The sequence below is a fragment of the Rhinatrema bivittatum genome, chromosome 4 (genome assembly GCF_901001135.1).
Source record: "Rhinatrema bivittatum chromosome 4, aRhiBiv1.1, whole genome shotgun sequence".
Classification (NCBI taxonomy): Eukaryota; Metazoa; Chordata; class Amphibia; order Gymnophiona; family Rhinatrematidae; genus Rhinatrema; species Rhinatrema bivittatum.
This window is the reverse complement of record NC_042618.1, coordinates 382022560-382041973: the sequence shown is the minus strand read 5'-3', so window position 1 is coordinate 382041973 and position 19414 is coordinate 382022560. Positions and strand designations below refer to the sequence as shown.

The window sequence follows — 19414 nt, the reverse complement described above, 5'->3', positions numbered from 1 at the left end:
TTAGTGTAGGGGTTAGGGGCCACTTTGACATTCAAAGTGAGACGTATGAACAGCACAGTGCTCTCTTGTGAAGATTTGATGACCTTCGGAGTGAGGAAACTCAGCCAAAGATTAGATTTATGCAGTGTTCTCTCAACCTAGCTTGATGTTACCCAGGTAGAGAGTCCATCAAGCGAGCAAATTCTAGATGGCCTATTGGAGACAACAGCAAACAGCAGAACCCGGAGGAGGTATATGTGTTGTTTTTGAATATCCGATGGTAGCATTTTTCTGTCTGGGCATCTCCGAGGCTCCGCGAGTCCAGCGGAGACACGGACGCCGGGGAAGGACGCCTGAACGGATTGAGCCTTGAACGCCTTGAGCGCCCGACGTGGAAGATAGGGGCCTCCAATCATGGACGTTTCCGCCTCTTTCCGGACGTCCATGATGGGAGGCCCCGCTGCCTTTCAGCGTCCATGGCCGCTGCCTTGAGCTTCCCGAGTGCCCGGACATGGAAGGTAGGGGCCTCCGATCATGGACATTCCCGCCTCTTTTCGGACATCCATGATGGGAGGCCCTGCTGCCTTCCAACGTCCATGGCCACTGCCTTGAGCGCCTTGAGCGCCCGGACATAAAATGTAGTGGGGCCTCCGATCATGGACATCCGGATGCTCAGGGCAGCAGTCCCAGTGTCCATTCGGTGTCCATGCGGGGTCTGTTGGAAAGAACCATCCAATTACCTGCTGAAAGCGTTGCCGATCTTCCGAATGATATCCAAAGGTACTGCTATAACCGCTCTGTCCTGGCCCGATGAGACTTATATATACGTCCAAGATAAGATTATGATGCGGCGATGATGTCACAAAGGGGGAACAACGGGATAAGTTTCCAGATTGATGAAACGTTTGGAATGTGGGGCACTCTCGCCGCGGAGCAAGATGGCCGCGTGACCAAGAGCTCCCGATCGTCCCGAGCCCAGCACCCACCGAAACCACACTCAAAAATAATAATATAGTCAGCAAACCACCTGATTTCAACAGCGGAACCTCTCGAGATGGCCCAGAGGAAAAAAGGACCCGATTTCAAACAATTCGCATTCTCCAAATTCGCCGAAACTGAAGAAGGGCCGGACAGCACGCCTGCAGCCTCGGACTCGCGTGAGCAGACTCCCGAGGGAGACCACGAGGCGGGGGGAATGGCAGTGCAGGCACTCGACCTCCCAACTCGCGACGAATTTCGACGATGGTTTGGAGACCTAAGGAAAGAGATGAAGGACAATAAAAAGGAACTCTTGTCCTCCATAGAACAACTGAAAGAAGATATGGCTGACATTGGGAGGAGAGTAGATGATTGTAATATGTGCTTAGATGCGCAATCAGAAAAGCTGGAAACTTTACAAAAAACAGTAAAATCTGTGTCGCATGATTCAGAAGATCTGCTTGCAAAACTTGAAGACCTGGAAAACAGGGGCAGGCGCAACAATTTAAGGTTTAGAGGCATACCAAACACGGAGGCCTATGCAGACTGTGGGACAACAATTCAAAGGCTCTGAGCTTTTTTCTTACAACAAAAGGACAATAACATTGAACCACCATCCCTTCCCGATATTGAATTGGAGCGAGCACACAGATCTTTGGGACCTCGGATCAACGGCAAACCCAGGGACATCATAGTGTGCTTCATGAGATATCCCATAAAAGAAAAAATCTACCAAATTGCACGACAGAAATTTTCATGGGAATGGGAGTCTCATAATATACAAGTCTACACAGATCTCTCCCCTCTAACCTCAAAAAAGAGGCTGGAATTCAAGGAGATTACAACGGTGCTCAGAAAAGAGAATTTTAGATATCCCTGGCTGTTCCCTTTTGGCATCGCGATCACTATTGATGGCACTACCACTAAAGCCACAAGTGTAGCGGAAGTGGCGGCCATCTTGAAAGCAGCGAGTCACCACGTGAAAACGACACCATCAGGCGGCCCATCTTCAGCTCCTATGGATACTCCGAGATGGCAGAGGGTCCGCAACGGAGGAAAACGTCTCCGCAGGAACTCTGGGGACAGTGCATCTGACCAGGATAAAGAAAAAGGTTGACACCATCAGGGAGTACCGCAAGAAGATTCACACACTATAGAATATGGACAAGATTCCTAAATGGATGGTTCCACTTTTATGACTTGGTTCCTGTTTTCAGTTTAACCGAGGTTTGCTATATGATTACTGTTGTATGTGGCGGGTGGTGGTGGTGGTGGGGGGGGTTTTGGGATGAGAGGGGGCGGGCTCCATGTTTGATTTTGACCCCATAGCCAACACAGAAATGCTACAGGCACAATTCTGTGAGGCATATTGGAAACACAAGGGGGGGGGGGAGAGGAGAGGAACAGTTCAATGTGTAATATACATATGTAGGATGACGTCAAGTATACAGCTTTGCTATAGTTCAACGAATGGAAAGAGTATTGGAATAGGAGCTCCTTCTGTAGTGGTTGGGGAACAAAGGGGAGTAGGCTCTCGTAGGTGGTGGACCTATCCCCTTCCCGGGGGTGCAATTGGGGGTCTGCCTGGATTGATAACATGATACTTTTAAAATTATGGTCCTTAAATGTAAAGTGTCTCCTAACTGAAGTACTTCACTCAAGGGCAGATATTATACTTATCCAGGAAACGCATTTGCAAAAAAGATATGAACACTTGCTGCGGTGGCCGCTTTACCCCACACAGTTTCATGCAGCGGCTACTAAGCTGGGGAAGTACACAGGAGTTAGCATACTTTTATGCAAGGATTTTCAGGGTACAGTCCTCAAAACTGTAGCTGACCCAATGGGGCGGTATCTGTTACTACAAATAGATATAGATAAAGAAACTTATACTATACTAAATGTCTATGCTCCAAATAGTGCTCAACAGGACTTCTTGGACACCGTAGACCGGGTACTGAACGCAACGGAGGAGGGCCATCTGCTAATTGTGGGGGATTTCAATATCACCATCCAGCCCCATCTAGATAATTCATCAGGTGGTGGGGTAGGAGCTGCCAAGGGACGCAAGCGTCTTAAAAAAATTCATGGGAGACAGGGATGTCCTGGATATTTGGCACCATAAGAATAACACCACTAGGGATTACACCTTCTTCTCACACTCTCACAACTCTTACTCCTGTATCGATTACTTTCTGGTAGATAAATTGCTCAGCCTTCAAATTAGAGACTCAAAGATTGGCTCTATGACATGGTCGGACCATGCTCCGATTTGGTTAACTATACAGACAAGCAAGTCCCAGACGGGATTAAAGTTTTGGAAATTAAATGACTCGCTACTGGAAGATGATGTTTTCTGTCAGAAATTGCGCTTGGCGATAGAGGAATACCAACTATTCAATGTAACACAATCACACCCAAAACCTCTGCTTTGGGAAAACTCATATCCCAAGCCTCCTACCAAAAGAAGGTGACCCAAGCAAAGGTTCATGCGTTGCTTTCGGACATTTCTGAATTAGAGAAGCAGCATAAGGCACCTCTGTCTCTCGGAGTATATATTAAGCTCCAGAGCGCCCGTAGTGCTTTAAAAGCAATTCAGGCGAGTGACATAGCATATAAATTACAATTGGTGAGGCAAGATTATTTTGAATGGGGCAATAAAGCGGGTAGATTACTGGCCCGCAAATCGAAGAAACAGATAGCGCAAAATCAAATACTTAAGATCAAGGCAGCAAATGGATCAGTATTGGACTCTGCAGAGGAGATACCAGCAATTTTATGGGGCATTATACACTGCAGATTCCTCCATATCTCAGGAGGATATTGGAGCCTATCTTGATATAACTACATCTTGTGAGAAAAAGACACAAAAAAATAGTAAAAATGAACTGAGATGTTAAAAGAGAAAATCAGCGATGTGAAGACCCGCCCCCCCTGACGTCATGACGACCAGCCAGCGGCGACCCGATTAACGGCGTGATTCCACCAGGCGCTGTTACAGAGGGGCAGCCCACTACCATCGGGCACTTAAAGAAAACTACATCTTGTGAGAAAAAGACACAAAAAAATAGTAAAAATGAACTGAGATGTTAAAAGAGAAAATCAGCGATGTGAAGACCCACCCCCCCTGACGTCATGACGACCAGCCAGCGGCGACCCGATTAACGGCGCGATTACACCAGGCGTCGCGCCCGGGCGTCGCGCAACGAAGGGGCGCGACAAGGGGGTTTTCCCCTTTGTGCTCCCCTTCGTGCTAACCTTTGTGCTCCTTCTAATATAATTATATTTATGTTTATATTAATAATTTAACTTTTATTAATGTTATTTAGCTTTTTGCTTTGTTTAAAATTATTTCATTATTGACGTTTAAATGTATTAGACTAAGGAATTTTACTTCCTGCTTATTCTGTTTCATTGTAAACCGGTTTGATATGCATTTTATGCAGGAAAATCTGTATAAAAAAACCTATAAATAAATAAAATCACTTTACCCACACTCACAGAAAAGGAAAAACAATATTTTGAGGGCTTTATAACCCCGAATGAGCTCCACCAAGCTATTAAAGCTCTCAAAATAAACAAGGCGCCAGGATTAGATGGGTACACGGGTATGTTTTTTAAAAAATTCACGGACCACCTATCACCTTATTTACTGGAAGCTTTTAACGCACTTAGGTATGGGGGTACACTTCCAGCTGAAGCTAATGTCGCAGGTATCACCATACTGGCAAAACCGGGGAGGGACCCCTTGGAGTGTGGGTCTTATCGACCCGTCTCCCTAATAAATATAGATCTAAAGCTTTCGGCCAAAATTTTAGCAACATGCCTCAACAGAGTGATGGCTAAATTAACACACCCTGACCAAGCCGGATTTATCCCAGGTCGGAAAGCAGCGGACAATGTCCGGAGAATTATAGATCTTTTATGGCAGACACAGCAGACTCAAGAACCGGCCATATTATTAGCTGTCGATGCTGAAAAAGCATTTGACATGGTTTATTGGCAATTTTTGTTTAAGACCTTGGAAAAGATGTATTTTGGCCCTAGATTCTTAAACTGGCTGCTTACACTTTATGACAACCCGAGAGCTAGGGTTAAGGTAAATGGGGTGTACTCAAATCCCTTCCCTATTTCTAGAGGAACACAGCAGGGATGTCCCTTATCCCCTCTGCTTTTTGAACTGTTTTTGGAGCTACTTACCATGAAAATCCGGGAGGAAAGGTCAATTACGGGTATACAGGTGGGGAAAGAAGATTACAATCTATCGCTCTTCGCAGACGATGTGTTGTTCACCTTAACGAACCCCCAACAATCGTTACCAGGGGTAGTAGACAAACTGATGGAATTCAGCTCCATGTCTGGTTTTCACTTAAACCTTAATAAGTCAGAGGTCTTAAATATCTCCTTACCTCCAGCACAAGCGGCACACTTACAACAGCAGTTCCCCCTGAAATGGGCAGGGACAAAAATAAAATATTTGGGAATTATGATAGGCACTAAATTGGACGATTTATTTAAACTCAATTACATCCCTCTCACGGCCAAAGTCTTCCAAGACTTAGAAAACTGGGCACCTTTGCCTATCTCTTGGACTGGGAGAGTAGCTATTTTAAAGATGACTGTGCTCCCTAAATTTAATTATTTGTTCCAAATCTTCCAATCCATATTCCCACTGCAATGCTGAAAACATGGCAAAAACGCTTGTTCGCATTCATATGGAAGCGGAGACCCCCTAGAGTAGCGCAATCTATACTCCACAGACATAAGCTCCGGGGAGGGTTGGGAGTGCCCAAACTCCAGTGGTACTATGCAGTAGAGATATGAATCGGAACCGGAATTGGTTCGGATTCCGGTTCCGATTCACATCGTGGTTTTTTTTTCGTCCGGCCTGATCGCGGTTTTGTTTATCGGCTGCGCCCAAGCCGATAAACAAAAAACCCTCCCCGACCCTTTAAAACTAATCCCTTAGCTTCCCCCACCCTCCTGACCCCCCAAAAAACATTTTATAGGTACCTGGTGGTCCAGTGGGGGTCCCGGGAGCGATCTCCAGCTCTCGGGCCGTCAGCTGCCACTAATAAAAATGGCGCTGATGGCCTTTGCCCTTACCATGTGGCAGGGTATCTGTGCCATTGGCTGGCCCCTGTCACATGGAGGGAGTACTGGATGGCCGGCGCCATCTTTAAAAATGGTGCGGGCCATCCAGTGCTCCCACCATGTGACAGGGGCCGGCCAATAGCATGGATACCCTGTCACATGGTAAGGGCAAAGGGCCATAGGCGCCATTTTGATTAGTGGCAGCCGACGGCCCGGGAGCAGGAGATCACTCCCGGGACCCCCACTGGACCACCAGGTACCTGTAAAATGTTTTTTGGGGGGTTATTTTTGTGTGCCGTTATTTTTGTGTGCCATTTTTCCCACCCTCCCCCAAAACGATAAGAGAACCCCATGAACAATATCGTGGGGTTTTCCTATCATTTTGGGGGAGCCCCCGATTTCTGACGATTTTGAAAATATCGATGATATTTTCAATCGTCTGAAGCCCGGTTCACATCCCTACTATGCAGCGGCTCAGCTCATTGCTGTCCTGTCATGGCACAGGCAAGGAGAACCTCCAAGATGGGTGGCTATAGAGCAGGATCTCTTGGGATCTTTTCCTCTTTTTTTTTTTTTTTTTATTTATTCTTTATTGAGTATAACATTTATTACAAATGAAACAATCAAGAATTCCAAAGAAATAAAAATCAAATACAAGATTTTCCATAAACTTTTGATACACATATTCTAGGTTATCTAGTCCACATCTCGGAGAAGTGAGATACAGGTACCAGGAGCTGGGTAATATTTATTTTATAACCTACCCCATAAACCATTAATTATTTACCATCTTGTCCCTAACAAAACGCTCTAAGTGCATAGGATCTACAAAAATAAATTTATTATTCTGGTACATTATTTGGCACTTACAGGGGAATTTTAAATAAAAACTTGCCCCCATATCTAATACAGATTGTTTAAGAGACAGAAACTGTTTACGACGAGCCTGTGTGGCTCGCGAAACGTCTGGAAAGACTTGTATCTTCTGTCCACAAAAATTTACTTCTTTAAATTGAAAGTACTTTGAGAAGAACAAGTCTTTCTCTTGTCTCAGGGAAAAAGATATTAACAACGTTGCCCTGGAATTTATATTGTCCAGGGAGTCCTCAAGAAAAGTGGAGATCCCTGGACTTTCAATTGTATCCAATCCACCCTCTTGTGCCTTTAATGTTTTCCCTCTTGGAATATAGTACAGCTTAGATAATTTGGGGACATGTATATCATCAAAAGACAAAATTTCTACTGCATATTTTTTATATAATTCAAAAGCGGAAATTAATCTTGATTCGGGAAAATTTAACATTCTAAGATTATTTGAACGTAAATCATTTTCAAGCATTTCAATTTTATTATGCAATATAAGATTGTCTTTTATAGATGAAGCACTGATAGCTTGCAAATTGTTAACTAATGGATTCAGGTTGCCCAATCCTTTCTCAATTTTGCTGGTTCTATCTTCTAATTCCACACACTTTCCCCTAGTTTCCACAGAAAAAGTATGTATCTTAGTGATAGAACTAGACAACTTGTTGTCTATTTTCTTCGTGAGCTTCCATAGATCTAGTAATGATACACTCTCGGGCTCAGCTTCATTGTCTAATACCTCATTACCTGGCTCAAATATTATTCCTGGACATTTTACTCTTATATTGACAGTTACTCCTGAGTCCACTATATCAGAATTTGGAAATTGTATAGTTCTCACTGGGGATACTTCCTCCACTCTATTGGGGGTTGTATCACCCAGTGGCACTATACCTACATTGCTAACCAGTGCTGCTTCACTTCTAGGCTGTATGGGAGGTTGCAATGGCCTAGGACTTAAGGAAACTCCCGATTGAGAGCTTCCTTCTAAAACGTCCTCTCCAATGGACTCACCCATACGTACTATGTGGGAGTCCATGGGTCCAATTTTCCTCGGCACTGATGTTATCGGTGAGGAAGCAAAGGTCTTAGATTTGCGTTTCCTGCCCATTATATAAACAAATTTACTAAAGGAAAAATTTTTTACCAGGGGCGCGCCGGCGGCTGCGCGCCGCAGGGCCCTCGATCTTATAGTCTCCCGGTGGCGCCCTTTGATGATGTCACCAGTCGGGTCCGCCCACTCGGTCCGGGCTCAGACTCACCGCGTCGTGGAGCAGTTGGTATAGTCTCTCTGCTGCCTCGTGGCAGCACAAACGGGTGCCTCCCAGCTCACACCGACCTCCTCTCTCGCTCCTCAGTCGGCTGCTCGCAGGGCCCTCGATCTTATAGTCTCCCGGTGGCGCCCTTTGATGATGTCACCAGTCGGGTCCGCCCACTCGGTCCGGGCTCAGACTCACCGCGTCGTGGAGCAGTTGGTATAGTCTCTCTGCTGCCTCGTGGCAGCACAAACGGGTGCCTCCCAGCTCACACCGACCTCCTCTCTCGCTCCTCAGTCGGCTGCTCGCAGGGCCCTCGATCTTATAGTCTCCCGGTGGCGCCCTTTGATGATGTCACCAGTCGGGTCCGCCCACTCGGTCCGGGCTCAGACTCACCGCGTCGTGGAGCAGTTGGTATAGTCTCTCTGCTGCCTCGTGGCAGCACAAACGGGTGCCTCCCAGCTCACACCGACCTCCTCTCTCGCTCCTCAGTCGGCTGCTCGCAGGGCCCTCGATCTTATAGTCTCCCGGTGGCGCCCTTTGATGATGTCACCAGTTGGGTCCGCCCACTCGGTCCGGGCTCAGACTCACCGCGTCGTGGAGCAGTTGGTATAGTCTCTCTGCTGCCTCGTGGCAGCACAAACGGGTGCCTCCCAGCTCACACCGACCTCCTCTCTCGCTCCTCAGTCGGCTGCTCGCAGGGCCCTCGATCTTATAGTCTCCCGGTGGCGCCCTTTGATGATGTCACCAGTCGGGTCCGCCCACTCGGTCCGGGCTCAGACTCACCGCGTCGTGGAGCAGTTGGTATAGTCTCTCTGCTGCCTCGTGGCAGCACAAACGGGTGCCTCCCAGCTCACACCGACCTCCTCTCTCGCTCCTCCGGATCTTTTCCTCTTAAAGCCCTCACCTGGCAACCCAAAAGGACATGGAAAATAGTAGGAGACATTCCTCTCCCACTCAAAATTACACTACAGAAGTGGGATCAGTGGAAATCTCTTCTTGTGGGCAAGAGAAAATATTTCTCTAACACATATCTATTTCATAACACTAAATTCTCCCCGGGATGGGATTCTCTGCTGTTTAGTGAATGGAAAAGCAAGGGCGTAATAACAATGGGTCAGATTAGGGATAAGGATGGTATAATGTCATTTGATCGACTCCAGGAGCTATACCAGTTATCCCCATCTGCCATCTTCTCATATTTGCAAATTAGACAATATGACCGGCGGGAGGTTGTCCAGGGAGAACTAATTAAAGGAAAGTCTCAATTTGAGGGCTGGTGTGACCACGCAGATCGCATAAAGGGAGGCTTATCTAAAATCTATAATATGCCGTAGGGTTCTGTAGTGGGCCGGCCGAAATATACTCACAAATGGGAGGAGGAATTGGGTATTTCTTTTACTGATGAAGAATGGGATCAAATATTTCTCCACACTAAGAGGTGTTTTGTTTCTTCTTCTCTTACTGAAAATGGATATAAAATTTTATTTTGTTGGCACCTCACTCCAAGCAGGCTGTTTAAAGCCAAACTGTGCAGAGATGCCTTATGCTGGAAAGGTTGTAGTCAAACTGGGTCTTACCTGCACATGTGGTGGGAATGCCCCAAAGTAAGGAGATTGTGGTCTGATGTAAATGATATCATACAATGCACTTTACAAAGACAAGTGGAGTTAACTCCCGTCCAAGGTCTCTTGAATGTACCTGCTGGTGACTCCAGATTTGAAAGTGTGTTGATTAACCAGTTTTGCTTGGGAGCACGTTGCATTCTGGCAGCCACCTGGAAACAGCCTCTAGTGCCTACAAAGGACTCACTGCTACGGAAATTGGACATAGCATGCACAATGTATAAGATAACTGCTCAAAAACATCGACATCTCCCCAAATTTCTCCGGACATGGTCACCATATATAACATGGAGAGACGAGAACTGTCTGCAGACTTCTGAGTCTACTGCATCTTAAGTATTGCCAAACTCCAATGAACCGACACGACTGGCAAAGACCTTTCAGTTTTCCACTTCATTTATTCTCATCTTTTCATTTCCATTCAACTGACATTTGATAGCATGCGTTATGTTACACATAGTACATAATTACATTCTCTATGTTTGTACAATTTTCATCAGGTGGAGCAAGTGCTTATACTTTATTGATTCGTGTACTGGAATATCATGCGTGCATATATATATATTGTATGTGTTGTTCCTATATTTGCAAACGCCTTAATAAAAATTACATTAAAAAAAAAAAAAAGTTTGGAATGCAACATTTTGTTACAGTTTCAAAATGACATTTCCCATTCCATAGAAATGACAGGTATGGAAGCAGCGCACCCTGGATACTGTATAGGCGCTCTATAACGTCCTATACAGTAAAATCGATTGCGAACGCCTACCGCTTGATAGGTGCGCTTTTGGCACTCCTTTGGCGCCGCTTGGATTTGCCTCTAATTTGAATACTGAATCGAGCGGATTGTGAACCAAAATGTGCACGCGTCAAATGAGCGGGCGCCGGACACTGCCGCACTTTTTTTTACGAGTCGGTACTGAATCGGCCTGTTTGCTAGGCTGGCTCTCCGGGAGCTTCAAAACTACTAAAAATGGTCCACCCAGTGGTTGTATGCAGGAAATAGAAATGTATCGCAAAGTGTGAAAAAGTTAGTGTTTCACATAGGTATTAGTGCACTTTGTGAAAAACTGTCTATTACCATAAAACACACCCCTTTTCCTATCGCATGTGATATTTTTTGCATTTTGATAAATCCAGGCCTTAGTGCAATAATCAGTGCTAACTGGCTAAATTTATCTGTCATACAAATGGCTGTTCCAAATCTAGCTGTGGTTGAATATCTGTACAAAATTAACCAGTTAAAATGAACCGGATAATGCCACTACTCAGTGGCTCTTTGAAAATGTACAATATACATTTCAGGAATTTTGCAGAATTGAAGCTAATGTTGAAAGAGAGCTTCTAAAGTGTATTTGTATTCAGAAGGATGTCTTTAGAGAGAAATAAGTCAACTAAATCAATTTTATTTAAGTAGATATTACTCAGTTCTATTTAGGGAAAGTGTGGAGTAAAATAACAATTAGGCACTGATTAAGGAAAGGACTTAAACATTCAGGTTTGAAAAAAATTGGAAACAAAGAAAAATAGAACAATGACTGCTTCCTTCCTTTAGAAATAAGTAGTTTCTAGTAGAGTTAAAGAGCTAAGGGGCCTGTTTACCAAAATAAACTAACATATTGTTGGATTAATTTGTGGTGTTAATTAATAGGCTCTATTAATCTCAATGGGGTCTACTTGCTAATAATGGACGATAATGTATGACAGCATACATATCTGTTTTATTGAATAGACCCTTAAAAGAGATATATGAATTTTTTTCTCAGCTGAAAGCCCGTGGACGCTGGGTTCATTGGAATGAGTCAATTAAAAGCACAAATTTGGGTGGTAAAAATACAAAGATTCAAGACATCATAGTTCCAACAATGGATACAATAAGATATACTTTTCTCTTGGACTTATGCATCCAGTATAACAAGTAAGGAAATCTGTTTTAAGTTGTATATACATATTGTATTATCAATAAATCTTTATCAATGAGAATATCAGTATTTCTAGGTTCATGCTGTTGTATTTTTTTTTTTTTTTAATTTTTCTTGTGTGGTGGGTAATAATATCTTATTTTGTTTTAAAAAGATCTCTTCTCTTTGTGGGGCCAACTGGTACAGGGAAATCTATTTATGTGAAGGACAAATTAATGAACAACTTAGATAAGGAAAAATTTCTTCCATTCTTCATCAACTTCTCTGCAAGGACCAGTGCCAATCAGACCCAGGTAATTCTGAAATTCTACTTATGGTGATTTATTAAAGTCAGGACCAATAAAGCAAAATAAAGGGAAAAAGCTGTTTTTGTTACATGTTTTAAATACAATAATTTCAAAAGTTTTGGGACTAGGAATATTGTTACTGAATTCTTACAATATAATTGCTGAAATTTACATAAAAAAGCAGCTTTTTATGCTTTTGAACATCTTCAATTATATAACTCTTCCACTTTTATTGTAATAATATATAGCCTTATATGACTAGATGGTCAGATGCTGAGTTATCTGGCAGGGCAAAACAGCAGTGGGAAGTCTTAGTCTTAAGTAGCGGTGGAATGCTGTACTGCTCTGTTCATTGTTGCTGTGCAAATTATTATATTATCTAGAAAATTTGTTTCAGTTCTGTTATTAAAGTACGCTAAAATATGGTGATGTCAAAGGGTTTTGTGTGTCATTGGAGTTTCAAGAAGGATGGGACTAACAGATGACTTATTTATTTTTAACATTTAAAATTAATTCTAGCTTTAAGTCCCATAAAGAAAAAAATTATTGTTCACATCTTTCCCAATATGTAGGATTTAATGTTATCTAAAACCTCCTAAGAATAGACACTTGGCAAAATATAATCAAACTGAAAATTTAAAGTTTGCATTCCGATTTCTAGTTGCTAGACAAGGAGGTTAAAACTTATGCAGGTATTACAGCAGTGTCGCTAAAGTAGTGGCCAGTATAAACTGCTTCTTGGCCTTTTGGCTATTGAAATGAATGGTCTGAGCCATGAGATGAGGACAGTCCTTTCTTGGCCTTTTGGCTGACATTGAGAACCTAAGCAATATGGAGTTGTATGGTCAAAACAGGGAGGATTCTTTGCCTGTAAATGGGTGTTTATCCATGAAGCCTTCTTTGAAAATTCTCCCCACCTCCATATTTCCTACAGGGAAAAGAGACAACTGGTGGAGGGATGAAGCCAGACTGGCAAGGTACATGCAGGAAGTTTATTTTTAACTCCCTGTATATATTTCTTGTTGGGGATTTGCATTTACAAACTCTGCAAGCACATATGTACCTGCAAGCCCACCAGAGAAGGGATTTTCAAAGTTACACTGTGTGATTGATAGGAATCAGACAATTTAGAATATGTTTTTCAAGGATATGCAACTTCAATCCTGGAGAATTACAAACAGGTCTGGTTTTCAGGATTGATCTGAATATATATGGTCTAAGAACCCAATTAATGTGCGTATTTTGGTTAATCTAAAATTCAGATGTTCGTGGCGATCCAAGACCAGTTACCTACCCCTGCTGTAATCATGATGTGGGAGTTTAATCCTATAATCTCCAACTATGACTAAGGCTATAACTTTGTGTTAGCAGAAAGTATTCATAAGTAGCTGATTGTTGTCAGGAATTGCATATCTATCTTTGCATTAATGGTACTGCTTAATATCTGACACTATTAGTACTGTTCAGTATAAAATGGTGAACTGTCAAATATACAAGGAAAGGTTACATTTTACCACAGGATTTATCTGAAGTGCTTGACGTATAAAATTCTCATTATCCCAGGACAAGCAGGATGCTAGTCCTCACATATGGGTAACATCGGTAATGGAGCCCTATGACGGAAAACTTTCTGTCAAAGTTTCTAAAAGCTTTGACTGACACTGGCACACTGAGTGCACTGAGCATGCTCAGCATGCTATGATCCCTGCGTCCACAGGGGTCTCCCTTCAGTCTTCTTTTTTCCGCTCTGCTGTAAGCATAGCAGTTGGAGCTCTGTGAGAAATCCTAACACTTTTTTCCTCATAAAACATTTACATTTTTACTTCACAAACACCTTTCCCTGCACGGGTCTCCCTCCGCATTGGTTTAATTCGACGTTCGGTGAGTACTATGCCATATTTTTTCGATCGGTTCCTGTCACCTTTCTGGCTGCCAACCGACTGCGGCCTTCCCTCTCCCTATTTTTCAGTTAGTCACACATAGCCTGCAGTGTCCCTCTGTGACACTCTGCTTGGCTATTAGCGCTAGTGGGACAGGGACTTCCACGGTTACCGGTGCCGCCAGGGCCTCTGTAGATTCAGGTCCTTTACTTTCCTCAGTACCTTCGCGCAGTAATACCCCATCGCTACCGTCGGTACCCCCTTCAGGCCATCCTGCGGTTTCAGATGCCACAGGTACCCCTCCCCCTGCGGTACCCTGATGCCATCCTCCCTACATCATTCTATCAGTGCCATCTATGTTTATACATGGCACTGATTTATTTCCTTAGCTTTATCAGTGCTAGCATTGCCAGAATGGATGCCATCGACGAACACTTGTCTCGTCGCTTCCATCCATAATCGGGTCAATGCCACCGCTACCCGGGGCACTCCATCGCTGTTGGGAGTCAGTTCTATCGATGCCATCCTTCTATTATGGATGTCAGATTTTCCATCGATGCCAGGCTGTTTTTCAGGCGTGGCATCGGTGCCAGCCTGTTTTCCATCGATGCCAGACTGTTTTTTAGGCATGGCATCAGTGCCAGGCTGTTTTCCATCAATGCCAGGCTGTTTTCCAGGCATGGCATCGGTGCCAGGCTGTTTTCCATCGATGCCAGGCTGTTTTCCAGGCATGGCATCGGTGCCAGGCTGTTTTCCAGGCGTGGCATCGGTGTCAGGCTGTTTTCCATCGATGCCAGGCTGTTTCCAGGCATGGCATCAGTGCCAGGGTGTTTTCCATCGATGCCAGGCTGTTTTCCTGGCATGGCATCAGTGCCAGGCTGTTTCCAGGCATGGCATCGGTGCCAGGCTGTTTTCCATCGATGCCAGGCTGTATTCCAGGCATGGCATCGATGCCAGGCTGTTTTCCATCGATGCCAGGCTGATTCCATCGATGCCAGGCTGATTCCAGGCATGGTATCGATGCCAGGCTGTTTTCCATCGATGCCAGGCTGTTTTCCAGGCATGGCATCGATGCCAATGCCAATTTCCTGCATGGCAGCCATGCCAGTGCCTTTTCCATGCATGGCATCCATGTCAACATCGATTCCATCGGTGCTCATGTCCGTGGCATGGATGCCATGGGAGTCATTGTTGCCCGAGTCGATCCAATCAATGCCGTCGATGCCCGTGGCCATACTGCAGATTTTGTCGGTGCCCGCTTCCATACATCAATGATCTCGACACCCACGTCATTCCCATCGGCATCTTCTATGTTTTATGGATGCGGTCATTGACTTCGTCAATGCCCATATCATTTTTCCGAAACCAGCGATGTTTTTGATTACCGTCAATGTCGACATAACACCGCCACACAATGCCCTCCCCTGAACACAGTGCTCCATGCTTTGGGTCCTTATTAAAGCCCATATCAGGAGCAAAGCAGGCATGCTGACAGCCATCATCGATCGCCATCCAGGACAGCAAGGGCTTACATCTCGCCGCTGGGGAATGACCAGGTCGAGCACTGTGGCATGCATCATCACCAACACGGTGACCGTCTGCCACCGACGCCATTCAACGCATTGCGGCTATTCTTCTCGATGCTGGACGATGTTGGGGCCGAGCAACATCACCACTGCCAACGGCACACCGGATCGAGGTTTGCAGAATTCTGCACTGGCGTCAAGAGACATCGAGCCGCTGCGACAATGGTTGAGTTCATGAGTTCGTCAATTGGCTCCCTGTTCCCAGGCGTACCCCACCGACATCGGTGCAGGGTTCTGGCCCTCCGCTCATTACGGTCTAAGCACCAGCTATGCCCAGCCTTGTCTCCTTTATACCTGCGCCACCATACCAGGTATCAGAGTTGAGACGGACGTTAACGTCCACAGGCTACTCCGAGAGGACTCCGGAAATCCATGGAGCCAGCAATCTTCACCGGCTCATCCTTCGGCGGTTCATGTCGGATGGTAAGTACCCGCTTCTGCGGCATTCCCATTGAAATGTGTTCTCTAATTCTAGCCACATGCTTAGAAAAGTTCTAGGTCATGTACTTTCCAAGAATTGTATTAGTGTCACATATCGCTATGCCAGCTATGTTAGCCACAATACCAGGAGAACCTCTCTTTCTTTTCTTTGGGTTTGCTTCAGGGCTTCCTCCCTTTTTCAGCAACATGGCTCTGCACTGATTAATGCTCTAGCTTTTGGTTCCTGTTTCAGTACCAAAGTTCCAGGTGCATTTACTGTTCTGCTAAACACGAGATCCAGCACATGCTGCCTCAACTACAAGTCCACCTCGAAGTCTGATATGGGTCTCGATGTCTCCTTGTACAGCACTTAGAAATGCGGGTAAGACTTTACCGCTCCCACTCCCGTGGGAGGATACCTGATATCCACATTACATCAACCACTCCAGTTGGACACCTCCCGGTTTTCCAACTAGCCGGATATCAGAGCAGTCTCCCGGTACACTCCCCTACATGCTTCAAAGCGCAGAGGGGGGAAGACGGGGGTTGGGGAGTTTTAATTACATTATTCTTTCTTTCAACAGAAAGTAGTTACTCTCCACCCATCCTGGACCTCAGAAATACCAACTTTCTTCAGAAGGCACAGGTAAAATGGTATCTCTCGTTACCATATTTCCAAAACACAGTAAGTACATTATCTCTATTCTTCCTATGTGCCTCATGGTGAGTCAACGATCTTACAATTCCAAGCTCTGCCGGTGGCACCAGCTTCGCAACTGAGGTATTTCTTTGACTCAATATCGGTGAATGCTGTTTCTCTACGGAGTCCAACATCATTCACGCTTTCCTTGCATGGACAGCTGCATAACCTAGTCTATTTCCTGCTCATGCTCGCATTTACTTCAAGTTGAAAGTTTGACCACAAATCTTCTCAACCCAATATGTGTCTATTCCACTCCAAGCAGTTACGCATAAACTTCCTGGATCTTGTACCATGAGTTATACCCTTATGCCTTCTAATACTGCCTCTGCAACAATTCTTTATGCATACAGACAGACAGCATTGGGACAATGTACTTTCCAACATACAAGCATACACAACATCCTAGCTGCTCTGCAATGAAGCTGCACAGCTTTATCCTTAGCCCTTGCTCACTTATGCATCCTCGGGCACTGTTCTCAGACACTTACTGAACGCACTAGCAGACCTTCTCCAGATAGGTCCATCCTCTCGAATGGTCTTGGACATGTGTAGCAAGAGAAATCTTCTAGAGCGGAGGTCAACCGAACTTGCCCTCTGCTTCCGAATCGAACCAGACGGTGCACAGATTCTACTACCTACACATGGTTTCACTGCATTCACATTTACGCCTTTCTTCCATCAAGGGCCTCCTAAATGTGCCTCTTCCACTACCTCTCATAACCAACACTCTTATCATGCTGAGCCGGGACGGAGTTCACTGTTCCTCAGGCCCTCGTCCTGCCCGAGACCAGTATGCTTCCCATACTTCATAGCCAAACCTCTCATGAACCTACAACAGGACAGAGGAACAATAGTCCTCTTAGCCCTATATGGGCTTTGACAAGTATGGTTTCCTATATTCCTCGACCTCTCGATCAGAGACCAATTCGCCTGGGCACAGCGCCCACTCTCATAACTCGGAATCAGGACAAGTTGCGTCATCCCAGCCTTACAACTCTTGCCCTGACAGCTTGAATGTTGAAATTCTGCAACCACGTAATCTTTCAACACAAGTCTCTAAAGTTCTCGTAGCTTTATGAAAGCCTTCCACACGTAAACCTTACCACTTTTAGTGGACTAGATTTACCAAGTGGTGCACACAAACAGGTTTTCACCTTTTTTCTTGCCCCACTCCTTCTGTACTAGATTACTTATATCACCTTTCGGATTCTGTTCTCCAGACATCCTCTGTAAGAGTACACCTAAATGCCTTAGCAGCATATCACGGGAAATATGTGATATGCCAATAACAGTGTGACCCTCTAGTATGTCGGTTTATGAGAGGCTTACTTCACCTTAAGCCCCCCATTTGACCACTGCTCATTAAATGGGATCTAGTGTGATACATTCCTGCGACAAGAAATTTCTTTCCTAACAAGTATTTCTAGTAGCCATTCCATCGGCTACGAGGGTCAGTGAGTTGCAACCTCTCGTCACATACTCACCCTACATAAGGTTCCTGCACGACACAGTAGTCCTTTGCACTCACCCCAAATTCCTACCAAAAGTAGTAACAGATTTTCACTTAATCAGTCAATAGTCTTGCCTGCTTTCTTTTCAAGACTTCTCTCTCTAGCCAAGGAGAGAGAGTCTTATACACCTTAGACTGACAACGTGCACTAGCTTTTTCCCTGAACCGCACGGCAGTCCATAGGACATCCAACCAACTCTTTGTTTCTTTTCACATAAAATGAACCAAGAGTCGCGGTAGTAAGGCGGACTCTCTCCGACCGACTAACAGTCTGTATCGAATTCTGTTATGAAAAAGCAAACGTTCCTCTCCAAGGGCGAATAACAGCACACGTAGTAACGGCGATGTCTACATCAGTAGTACACTATCGTTCAGTGCCCATTATTACCATATATAAAGCTGCAACATGGAGTTTCCTTCACACCTTTGCAGCTCTTTATTGCTAGGGCAAAGAAAAATGACAAGATTCGATCTTTAGACAATCTGTCTTACAGAACTTGTTTCCAATATATTCCCAACTCCTTCTACATCCAACCTGCTGTGATCTTCGGCTGCCTCATTTTCACCAACAATTCTTCACTGTTGCTTCACTACAAAATGACTCAGCCTCTAGCTTGCTAATCACCCATATGTGAGGACTAGCATCCTGCTTGTCCTGGGATAAAGCAAAATTGCTTACCTTGTAATAGGTGTTATCCCAGGACAGCAGGATGTAGTCCTCACAGAACCCACCCGCCACCCCGCGGAGTTGGGTCCGATACATTTTATTATTTTCTTTTATATTTTCGTTTACGCATAATGCTACAAACGAGACTGAAGGGAGACCCCTGTGGACGCAGGGATCATAGCATGCTGAGCATGCTCAGTGCACTCAGTGTGCCAGTGTCAGTCAAAGCTTTTAGAAACTTTGACAAAGTTTTCCGTCATAGGGCTCCATTACCGATGTCACCCATATGTGAGGACTACATCCTGCTGTCCTGGGATAACACCTATTACAAGGTAAGCAATTTTGCTTTCTGCTTTTCAGAACATAATTATGGCCAGGCTGGATAAAAGACGTAAAGGAATATATGGACCTCCTATGGGGAAAAAGTGTATCATATTTGTTGATGATATGAATATGCCTGCATTAGAAAAATATGGTGCTCAACCCCCTATTGAATTGCTAAGACAGTTTTTTGATCATGGAAATTGGTACGTATTTAAAAATTGGGAGTTTAAATAGTTGAATAATGTTTGAATCTAAACTAAACATGAACTCAGCTGTATTTTTAATGTCCTTTTGAAAAGAACTACAGTTGAAATGTGCA

The 19414-nt window shown here is 44.6% G+C and overlaps 1 protein-coding gene across 1 annotated transcript in view; it reads left to right on the top strand.

The window, feature by feature from the left end:
• Positions 1–19414, top strand: part of DNAH12 (dynein axonemal heavy chain 12) — a 1160754-nt gene that overhangs the window by 751802 nt on the left and 389538 nt on the right. The window contains 3 exon segments of the mRNA XM_029600929.1: positions 11563–11714; positions 11873–12011; positions 19132–19298. Of these exon segments, the coding sequence (XP_029456789.1) occupies positions 11563–11714; positions 11873–12011; positions 19132–19298 (458 nt within the window).